The 20,088-nt window shown below is 45.0% G+C and overlaps 1 protein-coding gene across 1 annotated transcript; it reads right to left on the bottom strand.

The window, feature by feature from the left end:
• Positions 1-629: 629 nt before the first annotated feature.
• Positions 630-19,944, bottom strand: RAB11A (RAB11A, member RAS oncogene family). Its single transcript, XM_069866490.1, has 5 exons — positions 19,791-19,944; positions 11,487-11,682; positions 10,350-10,543; positions 9,173-9,253; positions 630-2,338 (listed from the first exon to the last, which is right to left on the bottom strand). The coding sequence occupies exons 1-5, from the start codon at positions 19,828-19,830 to the stop codon at positions 2,199-2,201; spliced, it is 651 nt and encodes a 216-aa protein (XP_069722591.1). The 5' UTR covers positions 19,831-19,944; the 3' UTR covers positions 630-2,198.
• Between the last annotated feature and the right edge of the window lie 144 nt (positions 19,945-20,088).

Below are 20,088 nucleotides of genomic sequence, written 5' to 3'. Positions count from 1 at the left end.
TTAGTGTTTGATAGGAATGGTTGGACTCGATGATCGGGTGGGTCTTTTCCAACCTGGTTATTCTATGATTCTATGACAAAGCACACTCAATAAGCTATTTAAGTCTGGAAATTCATCAGGTTTAAACTGATAGCATAAATCATTCCAGCTTAATAAAAACATCTTTAAATCAGACCAGTTCCATGTCCTTTCTGCTGAAGAGTCAGAACCACAGCTCCCATCAAACACAAGAATGGTTCTCACTGAACAGCTTCATAAATGTTAAGACTGGGCCTTTCAAATATGCAAATGACAGCAAAAGCTTTTGGCAAGTAGAGCCAATTGTGCAGTTATACAGAGCTCCCAGAAACTCGGAAAGCTTGTTCCAGGGCCCAAAAGCAGTGTCTGTTATAACCAGTTGTCTTCACTTCGCAGAGGAGAGACGTAATGCCAGCTACAGAGAAGAGTGAAAAATCAGCAGCTGAATGGGAACACCACACCTGTGTTGCATGAGCCCATCAGTTCTTTTCCTAAGGTACTTCCACTTCAGCACCTTCCCACAGCCTGTTCCAAGAAGCTTACCAGCTCCAGTATATAAGAACCTTCAGGTCAAATCCCAGTTCTGCCAAAGAGCACACCCAACACCATACTGAGTTGTCCCCTGTAATTCTTTATTAGAATCATGGATGAATATATTCTAAATCAATCTAAAAAAAAAAATAAAGGTACAGTACAAGCATAAAATACAAAGTAATTTACAAACAGATCAAAGTAGCATCTTCAGAACTAATAACAGGAGGAGAAATGGATTAAAAAGTAACAAGCAACCGACTACAGCAATGCCTTCCGTGTGCTTTACACATCATGAGCACCGCAGGACAGAAAGGTTGGGTACAAAACACAGCTGGTGTTGCCTACCCAGATCTGGATGTTCCAAGTGGGTCATATCAGAGTGAGAAATGTCCCCTGCAGCCAGTTATTTCCCTGCAATTGTATAAATAACTGCAGCTCTTTATACAACAAACTTTTAAATACTGTAGAACTCTAGTTCTTACAGCCCCCAAATCTCAATATTAATGGCATGTTTGGGTATAGCACATACTGGGCAATATGCAGCGAGTGCAGTGACAGAAGGCACAGTTCACGTATCCCTGAACAAGCAAATTGAACAGATGATTTGAACCGAGCAACAGGCACAGAAAGAAAACTACTCCAAACAGTTTTGTTAAAAGAAAATACACCAAACCACTGGAATAATTTAAAATACCAGGTGAAACAGGACTGAGAACTAAAACCAGGTTGTGGAAGTTAGTGACTTATCAACTCAAGCACTGGAATATATTAATATACATGGCATAGATTAATAAATGTGACCTGTAATATGTGACAACACCCTTCCAGTCTGTGTACCACAAAAGAAAGAAGGCATCCTCAAACCCTGATACCATCAGCACTGCAAAGTCCAAGTCTGGAGCAGCACAAAAACACACTGTGTGTTGCAGTGTTAGTTACCCTTCATCAGTCACGCAGCTTGAGCTTTGGCCCTCCTGCACTAGAGGCACCGCAACGGGAGCCCCACCAATGTCTCCCTGCTCCCCAGCAGCTCTGCCCCACATCACAGCCACCTCTGCAGCAGGTGCCAAACCACAAAAGCTCACTCACAGGTAGCAAGAACCCTGCTGCTTGTTCACAAGAAATTCTCTTTTCTCCCCCATAATATTCTATTAAAAATCCTTAACTTGACAATCTGAAGATGTAGCCAAAAACATTTAACTTACATTAAAATTGCACTTCAGAGCAACGGACATTTCATCAAGCTTTTGATGCAGTATACAACACCTTAAGATAAGGAAAGGTTATCCTGCCCAGAGATATTTTCCTAGTTAACCTGACAATAATTGTTTTGCAAGGAGCAGAACATCTTCAGGTCCTCACTAAAGGTGTCTGTGCTCTGACCAGCGGGCATCATGTTGCAAAGAGATCAGTTCAATTCCAAATGATTTACTGAACCAAACCCAACAAGTTGGTGTTGGGAAAATACTGCAGCCACATCGAAGCAACAGATTTATAAACACTGAAATCAAAATGTTTAAGATATGGAGAAATTCAGAAGGAATAAGCAGTAACTAAACTCAAGAAAGTAATCACGAGAATTACAAATATATTTAAATCTTGGACCTGGGGAATATACACAGCCTGTTAGGAAAGATTGAACAATTCTATATATTCTGACAGCACTGCATCTTTGGTTTGTTTTCAGTGGTTGGAGGGACGTGAATGGGAACCACATTGTTGCTTGGAGACATATCGTTTTCGCGTCTGTCGGACATTTGCTTCTGGGAAACAATACGATAGATCTCTGGAAGATGAGAAAGAGCTAGTCATTACACGGACACCAGCAATACTCCAGCAGAAAGTTAAGTCTGGGGGAAATCAGGCATAAAACACAAAGGTTTCCCATAGTTTCACTAAGGCACAGAAGGGGTCACAAGAAGTTCAGTTGTATACTCAGAGAATAAAATACTTATATTTTTGCAAAAGAAATTAATTAACAACTGTTTTACTCTCCTTGAGGTAAGACTTAGTAAATGGACAAGAGTTCGCCATTGGTTTTGTTAGGAATCAGAAATTACATGCCCATCACTTCTTTCTGATGGTTCTGAAGGCTCCAAGGACAGTGGTCACGTTTGCTAATGAATCCACAGACAACAGCAGGATTAAAAAGAACCACTCAAAATTTCCCTCTCTGATAGGACTGCAAGGGCAATTTCATGTCCATAATACCTTGCTTATCATCCAAGTGGTTTTAAATCCTCAGAAAAGGTTGACTGGCGCCTAAAAGGGGAGACCCAGCCCCTTAAGCAGCACACAAACCCCTTAAAAATTACACTGTGTTAGCATAGCTAAACCTCAAAAATACAGCAAAGAAATACAGACTCCAGATGAAGAAATTCCAGCACGGTTAAGCTCCCATGCCTTCCCCAGCACACTGCCAAGTGGGGAACTCTGCACACCTGCACCAAAAGCCTTGCCCAGTTCCCTGGGATTTGTTAGTGGCTGATGGTGCGTGCTGTACATAAGCTCAGAGTAGCGACAAGAGGGCTTCAGCTGCACAGAAGAAAGAGTATGGCAAGTGTAGCACTTCACACCCAGAAAGGAAATTAAGGATACCAAAACCAGAAGACGGGGAACTTGCTTGCAAATTCAAGTTTTAAAACATTAAAAGTTTTTAAAAAAAGGCAGCTTGCTGAACCTCAGCTCAAGGGAAAAATTTGAAGGTGTTTCAGATTCAGCAAAAAAGTGACCCTGAAACGACAACATCTTCTACTTTGCCCAACAGAAAAGCGTACTGGCAACAAACATACCACCACAGGCAAGCAGTAGAGCCCTGCACAGCTGGCTAGCGTCCACATCCTGCTTGCTCACTCCAGCTCACTGCCCTGCCGTAAGGTTCTAGATAAGCCCAGGCTGCAGAAGAAAAGGGTGTCTACACTTCACTCCTGCAGAGCAAAGCAGGGAGGAGCACAGCCTGCAAACAACTCTGGCAAAACAAAGCAAAGGTCCAAGTTCTTCTGGAGGTCTGAATCCTCTTACCAGCTGGATAATGACTGTCCAAACACACACCTCAGGTGACCCCACACCAAGATCCATCTTTCTCATCAGAAATTTGTCATTAGCGAAGAGCATTTGTTCAGAATTTTAATGAGCTGCTGCTTAGTGCACATCCTGATATCATTTCAGTACTGGAAATTGAGCAACCTTGTGCAGACAAGCCCTCTTTGCTGCCACAGGCTGATCACACAGCAAAGCGCCTGCTCTTAGGACAATGGGAAGAGAGGGCACTGAGGAGCTGAAAAGGGCACCTAACAAACAAGCCTGGAAAACCTTGCCCTTGATGCAAGAAGCTTGCACTGATGTAAGCTACCCACATAAACAGGCTGAGTGCTCCGCAGAAAGAGTAGAAGCGGGGCTGCATGCATCCATGGGCCTGCTGGCAAAACAGCAATGTCTCACACAGACACCATGCTCTATCTGTGGACTGTACAAGTGACAATAACCTTTGAAAATGGCACGTTGAGAGAATCTGCCTTTTGGTCCTGCAAGCTGACAACTCAGGCTCCAACAGGGATAAACTGTTCAGACAAATGAATTTTACACATGCATTCAGTTATGCATCAAGTCACTAAAGCAACCAAACCAGAGCTGCACATAAAAAAAGCTTTTCAGATCTCCCCCCCACCTTCTCAACTTCAATCTTCTTTCCAACAGTCTTACACATAACTAACTTGTAAAGGGAATCCCATGAAGTCAGATCTGTAGAGCCACCTGCAACCCCAGGTGGGGATTTGCAAGTAAGGATCGTCTTCACCCTGTGTTAGGCCACTCAGCAATGCTCAGCAGAGTGCCTGTGTGCAGAGGCAGGAGCAGCACAGCTGGAAGAGGTAACTGCTTTGTGTTCTTCAGGACCAATTTCCTGCTCCCCTGTCCTGCCCCAGTTTACCTCCCAGTGCAGAATGCTGCCCATTCCTATTCAACAGAAGGCTCTTGCCACCTTTGTGGCTGGAAACTCTCAGTAGCACCTTCAACAGCAGCAGTTCTCAGCTTTCCAGAGACTTCCTGAACAAGTTCATACTCATCTCTAACATGAGCTGTGCCATGCTTACTTCACCAAGCAAGGACTGACAACCAGGGTGCTCTCTTAACACCCTCATCTGCCAGCAAAGAGCTTCAGTAAATAGCCCTGAAGTCTTAAAAATAACCTTCACAGGGCAGCACTGATTTCTCTGCTGATAAAGGGTCTATTCTTTCTGTCTCTGGGAACATACGTCCATGATTCCCACTTCCCTGGCCTCCCCAGCAGTCCTGCAAAGACATCGTAGCAGCTATGCTGCTTGAATCAACGTGCACCAGCCTCAAGTTTGTTGCTCAGTGCTGCTTCTCCCTCCTTTGCAGTGCAAACCTCTGTGGAGCCACAAAGTACTGCTCTAGATGAAAGCCTAAATGGCCAAAACCTGCCATTCCCTGTAGCTGCACATTCTTTCACCACACACAGCCGTGCTTGTGTGAAAGAGAAGGTGGGAACAGCTTCAACCTGCTCTCTCTGTGCTAAAATGCCTAGCAGCAAAGCCTACACTGAAGCTGGTCTGCACAGAGGAATGCCAAGCTAATGAAGACATGTGCTTTTAAATAAAGACACCACACTTTATGCACTGCTCAGTAACTGAATGAGACCTTATTAAGAGCACATTCAGTAGAATGCATCACTGCATAATTGGTAACTCTGTGAGACAGGCCTTGCACTGTAAGAGGGCTGGGAAGAGTGGCACCACTGCCTAGGAGGAACTTGTCCAGTCCTTCTCTGCTCAAGCCTGCACTGGCACTTCATTCATTGTCAGATGTACAAAGCTAACAAACAAGGAAATCCCTAGATTTTTTTTTACATTAGTGCTCTGTGATATTGTTTCCTTGGAGATGGGATTCCTTAGGGATGAAACCGCAACAGAATGTAGTATGGAAACAGAGACAGCACAGAGCCAGGCAGGGAACAGAGGCAGAGTCCAGTTTACTTTAAGGATGCTTTATCCTGCTGTGAATGCTCAGTAGCTAGGATTATAATACCAGTCTCTCTTACTTGCCAGATGATACAAAGCAGCTTTGTGTGCACAACAATCAGCCCTTGAAGTCTAGACATCTTAGCACAGAATTATTTGGATAGGGACCGTTACTCTAAGCCACAGAAGGAAAGGGTCCCCTGAACCTCATCCGGTATCCACAGCAGGACAGGAAGCCCACTAGATACAAGATACACCCGCCTCTAGAAGTCCTCTGTAATACAGGGTGAGGAAAAGAAAGTTTTTTCTCCCTCCCTCCACCTGTAACAACAGATCACACACTTAGTCTGTGCTAGCTATAACAGATTCATATTTCTTGTGCCCAAAGCCACCCATTCAAAGTGGCATAACCTGAGAATCTAGGCATGGAGAACCTGAACATGGGCCCTGCTACACCAAGGGAAGTACTGTGACAAGTTTCTAGCACGTCCCAACCAGAACAACTTTAAGTAGGGCTGGAGAAGTAAGGATTTTTGGTACAGACCTTAGTCCCAACAGGTCTGTTCAGGAGAGATCTAATCAGATGTGAGAGAGGCATTGGGAGCAGCCTGGGATGTCTCTGGGGTGCAGTTCCCAGCACTGCAAACACCAGCCGAGCAGGTGCAGCAGCATGCTCTGCCCCTTCTTCTGTCAGCCACCTCCACTCACAGCCTGTGGGCTTTACAAATTTCCTTCTTCAAAGGACAGAAAGCATTCCACCTGCAGGCACTATGCTGGGAGGCAGCCCTGCCTACTACAGACTATCCACAATTCTGCAGGATCATTCCAAAAACCACATTCCTCAGATGACTGCTCCCCCATTTCCTTCAAAGCAAATCATTAACAGAAAAAGCCAGCTGTGAAGTGTTATCGAGAAGTTTATTGGCAGAACATTTGTCCTTTGCATGCCAGTCACAGTTGAGATGGAGCCAACCTGCTGCTAATGCATTATTTACTCCATCTTTATCTCCCTGAAACAGGAGCTTCTGTCTGGAGCCAGCCACATGCCCACTAACCAGCAGAAGTGTTTCTTCCAGCACATTTGAACCAGCCCCTCCTGAACAAGGGACCTATCTGCACACCCGAGAGTTCTTTACCCAAAATACTGTTGCAGCAACATGCAGGGAACACTGATGTTTGTGGAAAAGCAACAGCCTCAAAAATCTGTCCAAGTCCATGGAGGGCACGTTCTAATTACTTGTTCTCCCATTACAGACTGTTCACCCTTACAAAAAAGTTAACCAGACAAAAAAAAAAAAACATCGGCAAATTAGAATCCAAAATAACTTCTGGAATAGAAAGTACTGTTGGCAGCATGCATGGAGAGATAAAGAAACACCCTAGCATGTGCCCAAGAGGTGAACTGCTTTCCCATGGCAACGGCAGTGTATCATCCGAGCGTCACACAGCTCTGTGGAAGTAAGGCCACAGCCCAGGGCATGCAGGGAACTTCCCCCCCTCCAGCTGTCACTGTTAGAGAACAGAATAGTCTGACATGAGATGGGGGCAGTTCAGTGACCAATTTATACTCGCTATGACAGCCTGACAGCCACCTTGGGAGGGAATAAATGTCTGACATATTTCCAGTTCTTTTTTACTAGTGTTGGTGCTGAACAAGTATGAAAGTTAAATAATTAATTAACCTTCACCCAAGAACCCAGATCCCCTCTGAAAACTGCAAGAGCTGCTTGTCCTGCATTACACACAGTACATTTGGCCAAAATCCGACCTCAAAGTTCAGTCTAGGTGCTGCTGAGAGGAGAGGGGCTTCCAAGGACACATACATAAAGGAGGAGGTTTCAGGTTTTGGCAGTTACAAGTAGACAACCAAAATTTCTTCCTCCTGAAAAATCCATGCCTAAATTCATAAGCATTTTTGCCAGGACTGCCTTTAGGTAGGTGAAGAAAACAGGAAATCCAGCAGGCATCCCAGATAACATCACATTCAGCCACTCCTTAGCCATCCACCCTCAGATGGCATTAGCAGTTAGTCACGTAGGGAGTGTATATATAAACTAACATAACTACTCTATTGTTATTAATTTGTGCGACATCAAATTACAACCAAATGCCTACAACTGAAGTTAAAAGGGAACCACATGGTGCAGGCTAAAGAGGAAACGAACTCAAGTTCTAGTTTCAGCATTGTATGACGCAGGGAGATGACAAGCATCCCTGTGAACTGTTTCTTCATCCAACATGCACGTGGTTTTTTGCCAGTACATGGACAGGAGCACTACTGCTTAGGAATCCACTGTAAGAAACACAATAGAACCAGAACACAGAAGGGGCCTCTTACAACCAAGGATAAGGCAAGAAATGGACACAAGCAGATAATAACCAAGCAGTCTACAACTCTATCCCCTCACTGCTAGAATGCACACAAAGCATTTCAAACAAATCAAGAAATGCTGAAGAATTTATACTTTTATTACAGTAAATAACTTCCTAGCTGCCTCCTCACCTGCATGTTCCAGTATAGCTAACACATGCTTTTTAGCGGGTTCTAAAAAGAATGTCTAAATTAGCTGGCAAAGAGGGAAAAAAAATTCAAAACTAACTAGTTGCCAGTGAGATCTGATTAACAGAGACACAGTTTAGAAGTGGAGCTGCTGCTCATACCAAGTGGATCATGAAGCCTGGCACGCACTACGTGTTGGGAAGGAGGGCGTTCAAATTAGCAACTGGGAAAAACATTGGAGGCACTCACAGGAAACAGAGAGACATTCCAAAACAGAGGAGAGTCTTGTGCTCTGAAGGCCCAGCCTACGGCTTTGGAGGCACTTGCCAAAGCTGCGAATCACGAAAGTTCAAATCCTGCACATGCCACTGTTGCCCCACTATGCTCTGGCTAGAGCTGATGGGGTACAGAGCAATACAGAAGTCCCATGACAGCTAGTGATTTCCACATCAAGCTTTGAATTCCTACCCTATCCTTTATAAGCCATGGCTAAATTAAGGTCCCCCACATAGTCGTAATGGAACATCTCGGAGTCTCTACAAGTTTTGCCTATCTAAAAAAGGGTTTAAACAAAAAGGAAGTACTTTATCCACAGAGCATAAAAATGCAACACTCACTGCCATCATGTTAGATAGGACAGAAGTCCAGCCAGGACTGTTAAATGCAATGACAGTGCCACCCTGCAGCTCAAGAGTCACTACACCTCCAGCTACCAGTACTGTTCAAAGGAAGGATCTTTATTCTTTCATCCCTTTTTTGTTGGCAACTGCTATAGTCACCACTAAAGATGGAAACAAATACCAGACTCACTTCTTTGATAAACAATGGTTGTTTTAACTTAATGCTTGCATGAGACAATTCGCTCCTGTGGGCAAGTCCCCATACCATTCACAAATGGGAAACAAACATAAACCAGGCTGACTAGAAACCTGGGGCAGATCAAAGTGAGCAAAGATTCATTCCTCCATTCAAGCCTGGCCTTTCAACTGTGACACTTTGAAACTGGACTCCAAGTCTTATGGCTGTGAAGAATCATTAAACAGCGAATTGTAAACACTTTATAGGCAAAGAAATGCCTATTTGCATATCTGAGCAGCCTCCTGCCCTTCCCCCTTGAAATACAAAGCACTAGATGACTCACCTGTCAGAATAGTCTGGAAAGCTGCTTCCACATTTGTGGAGTCTAAAGCAGATGTCTCAATGAACGACAAACCATTTTTCTCTGTGTGGACAAAAATACTATAATTAGAGGCGTACATTACATATCTGTTTCCCATCTGGAAGAACGTCGGTACCACAGTAAAGAAAAAGAAAAAGTAAAGAAAAAGTAAAGAAAAAGTAAAGAAAAAGTAAAGAAAAAGTAAAGAAAACGTAAAGAAAACGTAAAGAAAACGTAAAGAAAACGTAAAGAAAACGTAAAGAAAACGTAAAGAAAACGTAAAGAAAACGTAAAGTGTTCTTGATGAGATGCACAGGTATCAAGTATAAAAAGTTGTGGGGGTTTTCCATTTTACGTGATCTGAAAGCAACATCACCCAACACCAACATGAGAATTTACACTCGTCCCCAGCACAGGGAGCAGCCTAATGCTTTGTTACTTTGAGGCACATCTTCCTCCATCACTGAAAGTGAATTCATGAGGAAGTTTCCTGGATTTCCTCTAACCTCATCAACTTTCTCCACCTCACACCTGCTAGTATGTCATGGGCAGCTTATTTAACAGGGCTATGACCTTTCTCCACCTGCAGGCAGCGATCCTCACTGGCCATAAGGTCTGCAAATGCAGCTACAGCAAAGCCTTAATGTAAGAAACCCAGCTACACTTCTGGACGAAAGAGATTTGGCCTAAAAAAAGGCAAGACTTACAGAAACTAGAATTATTTTCACAGATCTTAATTATGTTACAAGAGTCCAAAAGCTGGTTTAATGAAAGTGTGTTCAGCCCTGGCCATCTATGGAAGGCTGCAGATCAGCTGGTACAAAGAAGGCAACACACAGGTACAAAGCTACCAACATACAAGAAAATCAAACCTAATGCCATAGGCACAGTTTCTACAGGAAAAGCGAAGCACGGGCAAGAGAGTAAATCTGGTTTAAAACCTTTTAAATGCCTCTGGCTGATTCTTGAAACCACATCAGTGTGCATGTTCTGCAAGGCTTCCTTTCTGACTGAATTAAGAGGCAAACACCAGTGCATGACACTGAGGAACATCACCAACAGCACACTTTTTCCCCCCCTACCAGCACACTCATATATCCAAGACCAGGTACGCAGATTCCCAGACAGTTAACATTACAGAATAACTAAATTCACCAACCTGCAAAAGCTCTGGCTTCATCTGTAGGGACTGCTCTCAGGTGGCGTAAATCACTCTTGTTTCCCACAAGCATGATTACAATATTGCTGTCAGCATGGTCTCTCAGCTCTTTCAACCATCGCTCCACGTTCTCATAAGTAAGGTGCTTAGCAATGTCATACACCAATAATGCCCCTACAGCTCCGCGATAGTACCTGCAGGTGAAAAGACATGTTAAAAGAACCAGGAAGGAACAGCATGACTCAAAGTGACAAGTTACTCTGCAGTAATGGGAAACAGAGGTTACTAAGCCAAACATGCAAAAAGAATAGTCTGCTTATGGATATGTGGGACTTGAAACAGTGAAGTAGAGCATCCAGACTAGGCTTACACGACAGGGCTACCAGAGCAGGGTGAACCCTGCATCCCAAAAATAAATCTCTGGCATCCATGGGGAGCTACTGTCACCTTCAATCTCTGATTCACTCCTGAAAATTCTCCTGCCCATCACTGTGGGTGCAATACAGGCATGGCCCATAGTGATAGACTTCAGAATGACTCACTAGATCATAAAAATGTCAACCTGATCTATTTCCTTTACAAAAGGCCACAGTTGGTGTCCTTTCAGACCAGAGAGAGGCACAGTAGTGAATTCCAAAAGAAACGGGCTGTGTTCTCCTACCCCAGCTTTACTCAAACTCAGCTCTTGCTATGCTCTTTGAAAAGAAGCAAGCAAAAAAAAATCAAAGAAGCAAGCAAAGTGAGCAGTGTCTCTGCTCCTACAGCAGGGCTTCTGGTCTTAGGTTGCCACTGTCAGGCCTCCATGAACGCATATTACTTTATCAATTGCTTCCATTCACACAAGTCTCTTAAAACTCCTGAATTCCAGGCTTGAAGTGCCTCTAGTTACATATTACAAGAGCACAGAGAAGTAAATCAGTTTGTGCAGGGACACACTATAGCAAGTTTCTAATAAATAAATATAATATTTAATAATATATATATAATAATAATATTTAAGCTTCCTTCGCCATACGCTATGGATATCACATAATAAAATAAACACCCCCTGTGTTTGGAGTTTCCAAGGAATTGTAAGGGCCCAAAATTACCCTCCTCAGCAAAAGTTTCTCTGCAGCAGTACAAGCTGTCACTTACGCTGATGTTATAGCTCGGTATCTTTCCTGCCCTGCTGTGTCCCATATCTGAGCCTTTATTGTCTTCCCATCAACTTGAATGCTTCTTGTTGCAAACTCTACTCCAATGGTGCTTTTGCTTTCCAAGTTAAACTCATTGCGAGTGAATCGAGACAGAAGGTTACTCTTGCCAACTCCAGAATCGCCAATGAGTACAACTACAAGACAAAAATGACATGACGTTCAGATTCCAGATGTAGACGATACCTTGACAACCACCTGCAATAAACATTTATTTTCTGGAATAAAGCATGAAGGAAAAGAACGTCAAAACCACCACTCTTGTCGTGGGGCTACTGTGTATGTCTTGATATTTTTAGAGACCCAGAGCTGCCACATTCACCAGCATTTTGAAAAGAAGTTAGACTCTACTTCCACTTGTTACATTTCAGTCTCCTCTGCCCAATGTGGAAGAACACCCTCCTCCAAGAAGAATATGCACAGCTGTCATTGCCAAAGTCGGGGACCTTTTGGATTTCATACCTTTGTAATAACATTAGAACTAAAAAAAAAAAAAAAAAAATACCCCATACCATGCAACTGAAATCTGTTTTGCTGAAGAAGTCAAAAGAACAGGACAAGCAGCCAACTCTGCCTTCATTTTACACTCTTTATACCTTAGCAGAAGAGAGGTTCCCCACAGGGGCAGAAAAAACAGTGAATGGAAAAAAAGAACCAAAGTCAAAAAATCACCATACCACCAGCATCCTGATGGTTGGTGTAAAATATCAGCTGAGCCGCAGCACTCTGCCCTTCTGCAGTCCCTCAGCTGCTGCTGTGACTCCCAGACACTTCAGGCCAGAGCCTGAAACTGCTCTAAAACTCTGTCAGGGTATTACTGGACCTTGGAATTAGGAACACCATCCACTCCCCCTTCCCTGGCTCAGTTGTAACTCATTGCAGCACGAGTGCCAAGCAAACTAATTGGAAGGATTCAGCTATGCTTGACAAGAGATTGACAGAAGGCTTAAAGCCCAGTTCCTCAGGGAAAAAACCCAAACATCATGAGGATTTGTGGCAACATCCTGTACTGCTGAGTTGAAAGGTGCAAGTTTAAATGTAACTTAAAACTCACTACCAAAGTGCAGGCCGCTGAATGATACACATTCACACCCCTGAATCACATCAACAGGAGCCTCTCAGGATGATCTCATGCCCTTAACAAAGATAAGATACCGAACTGCTAACACAAGGAAACTGGGGAAAAATTAAAAATCAAGGCCAGTCAAAGCCGAAGAGTGCACACCAAGGTGACAATACCATGTTGTGGGTATGTTCGTTTTGAAAAAACAGGAATACTTACTCAGCAACACATCTTTTAACAGTTAGAACACTGCAACACAGTGTTAGAGACTCTGTGGTACAACAGAGGAGTAAGTGCACCAAACACACTTCAGTCACACGAGAAACCCTCACTGCGCCTTAATCTAGCAGCATACACTCCCATCTGCTTCTGCACCACACAGCAGTCCACTCAACACTGACTTCAATTTAAATAATGCAAAATAATTCTGACAAATGGGATCTGTGCTGACTGTAAGGGCAGAGAAGCACCTTTTAAACATCCTCCATAAAATGAGAATTGCAACAAATGCTAGCTTCAAACACAGCCTTGTAGAGAACACTTCATCAAAATAAACATCATTCCAGCTTCCTCTGCCAGCTGACTCAGCATATAGCCGGCCAAGATATAGAAGCTGCATAAAGCACAGAGTGGCTCTGTTAACCACTTCTGTTTATGAAGATCCCTAGTGCAGGCAAGTGGCAAGCACCTATACTGCATGCAAATAGGCTCCTGCTCTCCTATGTGACAGGTCAGCACTGTTCAGTGTTGGCTGCCCTGGCACAGCTGAAAAGCTCTGCTGGCTCGGGAGATGCTAAACTGTAATAAACTTCGTGCAGGTGACAGGGCACCTAATTGCACCATCACCACCTGGCAAGCTGCAATAGTTTTCCTCTTTTTGCTGCCAAATCAGCTCTTCAACACTGTTTTGGCAGGTTCAGGCCATGGTTTTAGGTGACATCATATTTGTATTCACTGGGACATATTACAGACAACAAGTTCCTGGGAGGCAGAGGTTGTCAACTTTCCTCACACACGTCACTCCTGCTATCACCCAGCATCACCTTTGACAGCAGCCCAATATTCTCTGAACAAGGAAAGCAATCCATACATCATTTCCTTTTCCCAACAGGACAAATCATTCACCTGTTAAGCATTCCCTCAAACATATCCTTGTTGTTCAGTTTGTATTTCAAAGCACAGCTTTAAGTAATTTAACAACAACCTGATTATTTTAATTCCTCTGCCAGTGTTTTTTTTCCCCTTACCTTGTCTGAATCCCATGCTGCTTATGTTCCGAATGGTTTCCAACACCAGAGTAACATGTCCCAGTTAAAAGGGGAAAATGTTAAGACTTTCCTCCTTAAAGTCAGCTGTTCCTTGTACTTAATTGAGCCACTGCAGCTCCTCTCGAACACAGATGCAAGCACAGCTTGCCATGTCAGCAGGTGCCCAAGACTCCTCACATTCTCTGCATTGACTGCCAGCCTGAGCAAGTATCACTCTTTGAATACAGTTATGAACTGAAACAGCTGTAACAGCCACGCAGACTGTATTATTAACTCTAGTTTTGCTTTCCTTACCAAACCACCTCATTGCGATACTTTAAACTACACAACATCCCCATGTATCATATTCTTCGTACAGAAACACACCAGGATGGCCGAGTTCCATTTTAACGATCCCAGGCAAACAGTTTCTGGGAGGGAAATGGCGTTATCTAGTTCCATGCTAAAGCTAATCATTCCCGCACACGCCCTTTTATTGTTTTTTTTCTTCCAGAAACTCATTCCTAATGGTTAGAAATTGCCTTCCAATTTCCAGAAGAAATTAGTGGTCAGCTGGTGGTGTTCGTGTGCCAGTGCTGTCCATTAGCTTATTAGTTTCTTCCCCCAGTGGTGATTATGCTGGGGTGTTTACAGAAAGCAGCCTTCTTCTCTGCTTCATTCTCCTACCTGAATAAGCCAATCCCTCAAGCACCCTGTCCATTTCATCAAACTTCTTCCCTACCAGTTTTTCTACTTCTTTTCTACACAGCGAGAAGAACTATACACATCATGCTAGGCGAGATCTTTATGTGATGTATACAGGAATTTTAATACTTCCAACTCTGCTAGGCACACCTTAAGCTGGGATTCTCTTTTCCTGACCATACCACCTTGACAGCTCAGGCTGCCTGTGGTCAGACCTAATTGTTTCAGCTTTTAGTTGGCAAGCTCTTACTTTATCAAACTCCTGTGAGTCCTCAGGTGTACAATCTTACATTCCAAATTCCACTCTATTTGGAGGACTACAGTCCTCATCAGCACACAGTCCTTCCAGTATTGTGCTCCCACTTTCTCCCGTACCACCCAACTTGACTTCATCAGCAAATTCCTTTACTACATCAGCAGCGGATAGAAGGAATGGCTGAGAGGAACATTTAGGCAAGTTCAGCCACAAGACTGATCGACCTACCCCAGGCAACTATGACTGGGCAGGTCATTCTTACTGGTTCAGTGATGTGCCAGTTCAATCCTTGCAACCATGTGCTTCGAGTCAATGCATTTGACTACCTACAGTATTAATCACCCCAAAGCTTTCAGACAAGCATTTGGTGGAGAGGGTAGGAAGGAAAAAATAGCATTAAGTCCATATATTACAGCATAAATTTAACTCTATAATTCCAGTTTTATTTTTGTAGAAGACCAAAATAAAAATTCATTTTCCTAAGTTGCATGAAAAGTAACTTGGAGACCAATGTCAAGAAAGAAATATTAATTTTTTCACTACCATTACAGCTCACTCACCCAATTTTTATTTCTGTTAAACCTCTAACTTAGTTAAAGTATTTTCTAAAAATTTCATCTGTCTCATGAAATGTTATGGACAACCTTATCAAGTTGAAAACAGAAAGCTCAGCACCACTACCTTGTATTGTCTATGCTAAAAGTTACTACATAAGTTGCATATTCCACAGTTTAAAAGAAGTACAGCAGCACTAACGGATTACACTGGCCTTTTCACCAAGCTCTGCTACTAAGAGGCATAAAAATAAAGAGTCCGGGCACATCTTCATGACCTCCAGAAGAACCTGCTGATGAACACCTCTTCCTGTCTGCTGCAGTAGGAGTTAAAAGGAAATGTGAATAAGACAGCCTGATTCTACACCTGGTAGGTAGCTGGTGACAAACCCAACTCGATCCTATTTTATCAGTCTCCCTCCTCACCTGTGCCCTGTTTTATTCACTCATTTCCCACCACAAAGAGAACCAGCATCTCAAAGACACTATGGGGCTGGGGTTGTTCATCACCTGTACGTACCATAACCTAACACAGAGCTGTGTCTCCAAACACACCTGCAGCAAAATGGCTGAGCCGGCAGGTTTATCACAGCACAGAAATGCCTCCACATCCAACTCTGTGAAGGTGACAGGTTGCTACCTGTAAAAATCAACAGGTGTCATGCAACGGCTTTTCCTTACAAACTTCTCTAAACATCACACACAAGAAAACCTAAACCCCACGCCAACAACTTTGTTCAGTTTCAAAACATTTCCTCATTATTAAAGGGAAAAGTTGGACAAATGAACATGATGCAAAGTAGGCAGCAGATAGCTGGAACTGGAGTTTTTCCTAATGATAAAATGAATGTCACTGCAAGTCAGATCCACATTGAGAAATGGGAAGTCTGACCCCAAATCCAGAGTTCCTGATGGTCAAGTTGCAGGCACAACCCTCTCAAGCTTTGTCCAGGGAAACAAAGAAGACATCTTCTACATGTAAGAGTTACTTTGGTAACTACTCATCTACTGCAAGCATGTTAATTTAATCAGAGAGTAAAAGGTTCCTGTGTTTAAGCCAGGCTTAATTTATTAAGTAATATATCGCCATTATTTTTCCTCCCATTAAAATCAGAGCAAGATTTCTACAAACTGAACTTCACAGGTCTTGTGTTTCCTCAAGTGCAGTGCTGGGAGCAGCAGACACTGCTCTCAATTCATAAAGTATGGAAGAACACAAAGATATGTAACTGGACAAGAACAGTTTACCAGAAATTGGGTTTTTCACAAGATAGGCTTCGGCTTTAGCATATGCTGAAGTGCTGCAACAAAGTCAGGAGAGGGGTATGTTGTAACAGGTACTGTGATTTAGCTGTGCAGCAGCACAGGTGGGCCCACCTTGACCAGCAGCATCAACCAGATTTTGACACACAGCTGCTGTCAGGGACTGACAGGACAAAACCAGAGGTCTCAAATAAACACATTAACTCAAGAGCAGTAGAAGACAGCCAGACTAGAGAGTATCACCCCATTTTGTTTTAAACCAGGTCAAACTCTGCGCTCAGTCCTACCAATCTATCACTTCACTTTAAAGTTCACAAACACAGAAAAAATGTGCTACTGGATTAAGTCTCCATAAGGACCAACACCCAGTCTGGCTGTGAAGGACTGATCCCTGAGAAATACCATGCGTAACAGAACCAGGCTAATCAGTGCCCTAGCAAGCCCTTGCATCAAGCAATACCGTCAGACTTGCTATTGTACCCATCACACTAAAATACCCGATATTTTTCTTCCTCTATAAATCCAAGCAGTCTCTCAAACCAATTTATGGTATATATGGCAATGTACCACTCCAGAATTTGCATACACATTCTGTGAGATTTTATGGCCTTCCGTTTTCACCTGCTGCTCAATAAAAGCAGCATTACAGATCCAGAGAAATTATTAAAAAAGTAGATACTTTGCCTATTTGCCCAGATCACTCATTGTTTTCATTTTGATAAACCTATACATCACTTCAGTGTAAGGGATACAAATCCATAAGGTCTTTATTCTAGTCACTTTGATGCCCTTCCCCATCTTTTTCAGCCTACAATATCACTCTCAAAATAAGTATGCCTGTCTTGCCTACATTTCCCCTCACTCCCCAAGATGCTCACGTCTCAGATCCAAACACCAGCTTAACGCTTCCCCCCATGAGTTCTCACTTCCTTTTCCAGGAGTTTTTACCTTGCCTTTTTGACCAGTAATGAGACATTCATTCCAGGGACCTACTCTAATTTCAAGCTCATCATAGAGCTGTGAGAGCTTGTTTGGGACCACCATCACCTTTGGGAAGTTACAAAAGTTGCCACAATTTGTCTTACTGTATGTTTGTTATTTCAGATGCCGCATTAATCCCAGTTATTTGGCATCCTATAAACTTCCTGCAAAACCTGAACTGCTGATCTTCACACCACCATTTTCATAGCATGTCCTGCACTCCCAACAGCTTCTATAAACCAGAAAAAGCTTTAGGAAGGGCAATCATTAAACTAGCTTTGAACATTTCTATATAACTGCAATCCAACTTTATTATTTCTTAATTATATAATGAAGCAGGTCTAATGAAAGATGGGACCTCACCCAATAAACTCTGCCTCACTGATATTTCCAGACCTCAACTAAAACATTAATTATAAGCCTACTGACAGAACTGTAGGAACAAGCAGAAGTAATGCAATGGCTGTGATAACTTGCACACATAAATGCCTACAAAAAGATTGTTTGATGCAATTAAACTAGTGGTCAGCAAGGCCCTTGTCAATGTTGCAAGCCGAGAAAAGAGGCCTTCTTGGTACTTTCCAATCTGCCTTTAACAGTAGTATAGATGACTGATTCAAATAATCAGTTACAAATAATGCCACTTGCCACAAGGCAACTGGATAAAAGAGGCGAGATTAAGGGTACAGAAGAAACATACTGATATTTTCCTTTACTTAAGCTTCATGTTGACAGGCACTGGGTCTCTCATCATCACAACATACCAAGCAATACTCTAAATCCCAAATTCAAATTTCCAATGCCAAATCACAAAGAACAGCTACCTTTTACAACACTTTGCTTGCTTTTGCAGTAGGATTTTAAAAATTGCACGAGCAACTTCAAAACACAACCATTTCCATACAGGTTTCACTGCATGCCTCATGGACCTCTACAGCGGGCTGGCATTTCACCCTCTGGGGAGCAATAACCCAGCAGTCAGCTCCAACCTGCAGCACTCCAGCCCAGCTCCTGAGGTGCAGCTGAACGGAGGGGCTCGGGTCCTAGGACACATGGGGACACAGCAGCCACAGGCACAGCCAGGACGGGACACAGGACCACTGGCTGTGAGACAGCAGCTACAACTGCCCCACAAAGGGCTTGGGATAGAGAAGGGGGCAAATTATACTGCTTTATTAAATCGGCTGCATCATCTGCCAGCACTGAGCACGTAACTCCTTCACTACACTGCCTGTTTAGCAGCTGGAGGAGGAAGTAGCCCCAGCATCCTCACCGACGACCTTTGCTCGCCAGCTCAGGTGGGGCTGACATGGGGCTGGAGGGGACATTCCCCCCCTGCCCCACAGCTGACACGTAGGCTGGCAAAGTCCCACAGCCCCTCCCTGCCCCATGGGGGCTGATGGGGTCCCACACCTCCACCCCTGCTCCACGGGGGACACAGGGGCTGGCAGAGGCATACACACACCCCTGCCCCACATGGAACTAGCAAGGGACACAGTCCCCTTCCCTGTCCCACGGCCACACAGGGACTAGGGGGGTCCCACGCCACTCTCACCCCCCACCCTATGGGCGACGCGGGGCTGGTAGGGGGACACAGCCTCCCCGCCCCACCTGGCAGGGTCCCCATCCCTCTCAGCCCTATGGCTAACACCAGGCTGTAGGGGTCACACACACACGTGCCACACAGGGCCCGTGGGACCCCACACACACCCCTTTTGCCCCACGTGGGCCTGCTGGACCCCACCCTCCCCATCCCTGCTCCACAAGGCAGACGGACGGCCCTCCCTTCCTCCTTGTGTCCCCGCCCCATACCGGGCTGACGCCCCCGGCTCTCCCCTCCCTTTTGCCCCACACGGGGCTGCCGGGGTCTCACCACCCCCTCCCTGCCCGACGGAGGCTGGTGAGGTCCGTGTGTCCCCCCGCCACAATGGGGCTGCCGGACACCCGCCCTCCGTGTCCCCTGCCCCACACGGGGCTGACTGGGCCCCCACACACCTCTGCCTCACACAAGGGGCTGACTAGGCCCCCAACACACCCCCCCCAAGACCTCTGCCCCACGGGGGACTGACTGGGCCTCCCCGCCCCACACTTAACCTTGTGCCCTCCCCCCCCGCCCCTCCCCACACGGCGCTGCCGCGGCCCCGCTGCCGGTGGCGGTGCCCCCCGCGGGCGGTACCTTTGAAGAGATAGTCGTACTCGTCGTCGCGGGTGCCCATGGCGGCTGCGGGACGCTGCACGGGCAGCGCGGCTGGGACCCGCCCTCCCTGCGGCCGCCGCAGCGCTTCCGACCTGCGCGCGGGGACCGGGGCGGCGCCTTCCGGGGCAGCTCCCGCCCCGCCCGCCCAGGCCAGAGCGACGCTGCGGGCGCGGCGCTAGCACGGGGCCGACCGCGCTTCGCCCGTCCGCACCGGCGCCCTCGCTGCCTGCAGGCGGCAGCGGGCCGGGCTGTGCCGGGAGGGAAGTAGAGCCAGGCG

Source organism: Phaenicophaeus curvirostris, chromosome 12, assembly GCF_032191515.1.
Source record: "Phaenicophaeus curvirostris isolate KB17595 chromosome 12, BPBGC_Pcur_1.0, whole genome shotgun sequence".
Lineage (NCBI taxonomy): Eukaryota > Metazoa > Chordata > Aves > Cuculiformes > Cuculidae > Phaenicophaeus > Phaenicophaeus curvirostris.
Note: the sequence above shows the minus strand (reverse complement) of the source record. Positions and strands in the feature narration are given on the sequence as shown.

Bases quoted from the DNA above. Each gene is read 5' to 3' on its own strand.
- RAB11A (XM_069866490.1), bottom strand. From the start codon at position 19,830: ATGGGCACCCGCGACGACGAGTACGACTATCTCTTCAAAG. The intron at 10,544-11,486 runs GTAAGTGACAGC...TTTCACCTGCAG, and splicing joins TACCGAGCTATAACATCAGC to GTACTATCGCGGAGCTGTAG. The intron at 2,339-9,172 runs GTGAGTCATCTA...CTCATCTTCCAG, and splicing joins TTTCCAGACTATTCTGACAG to AGATCTATCGTATTGTTTCC.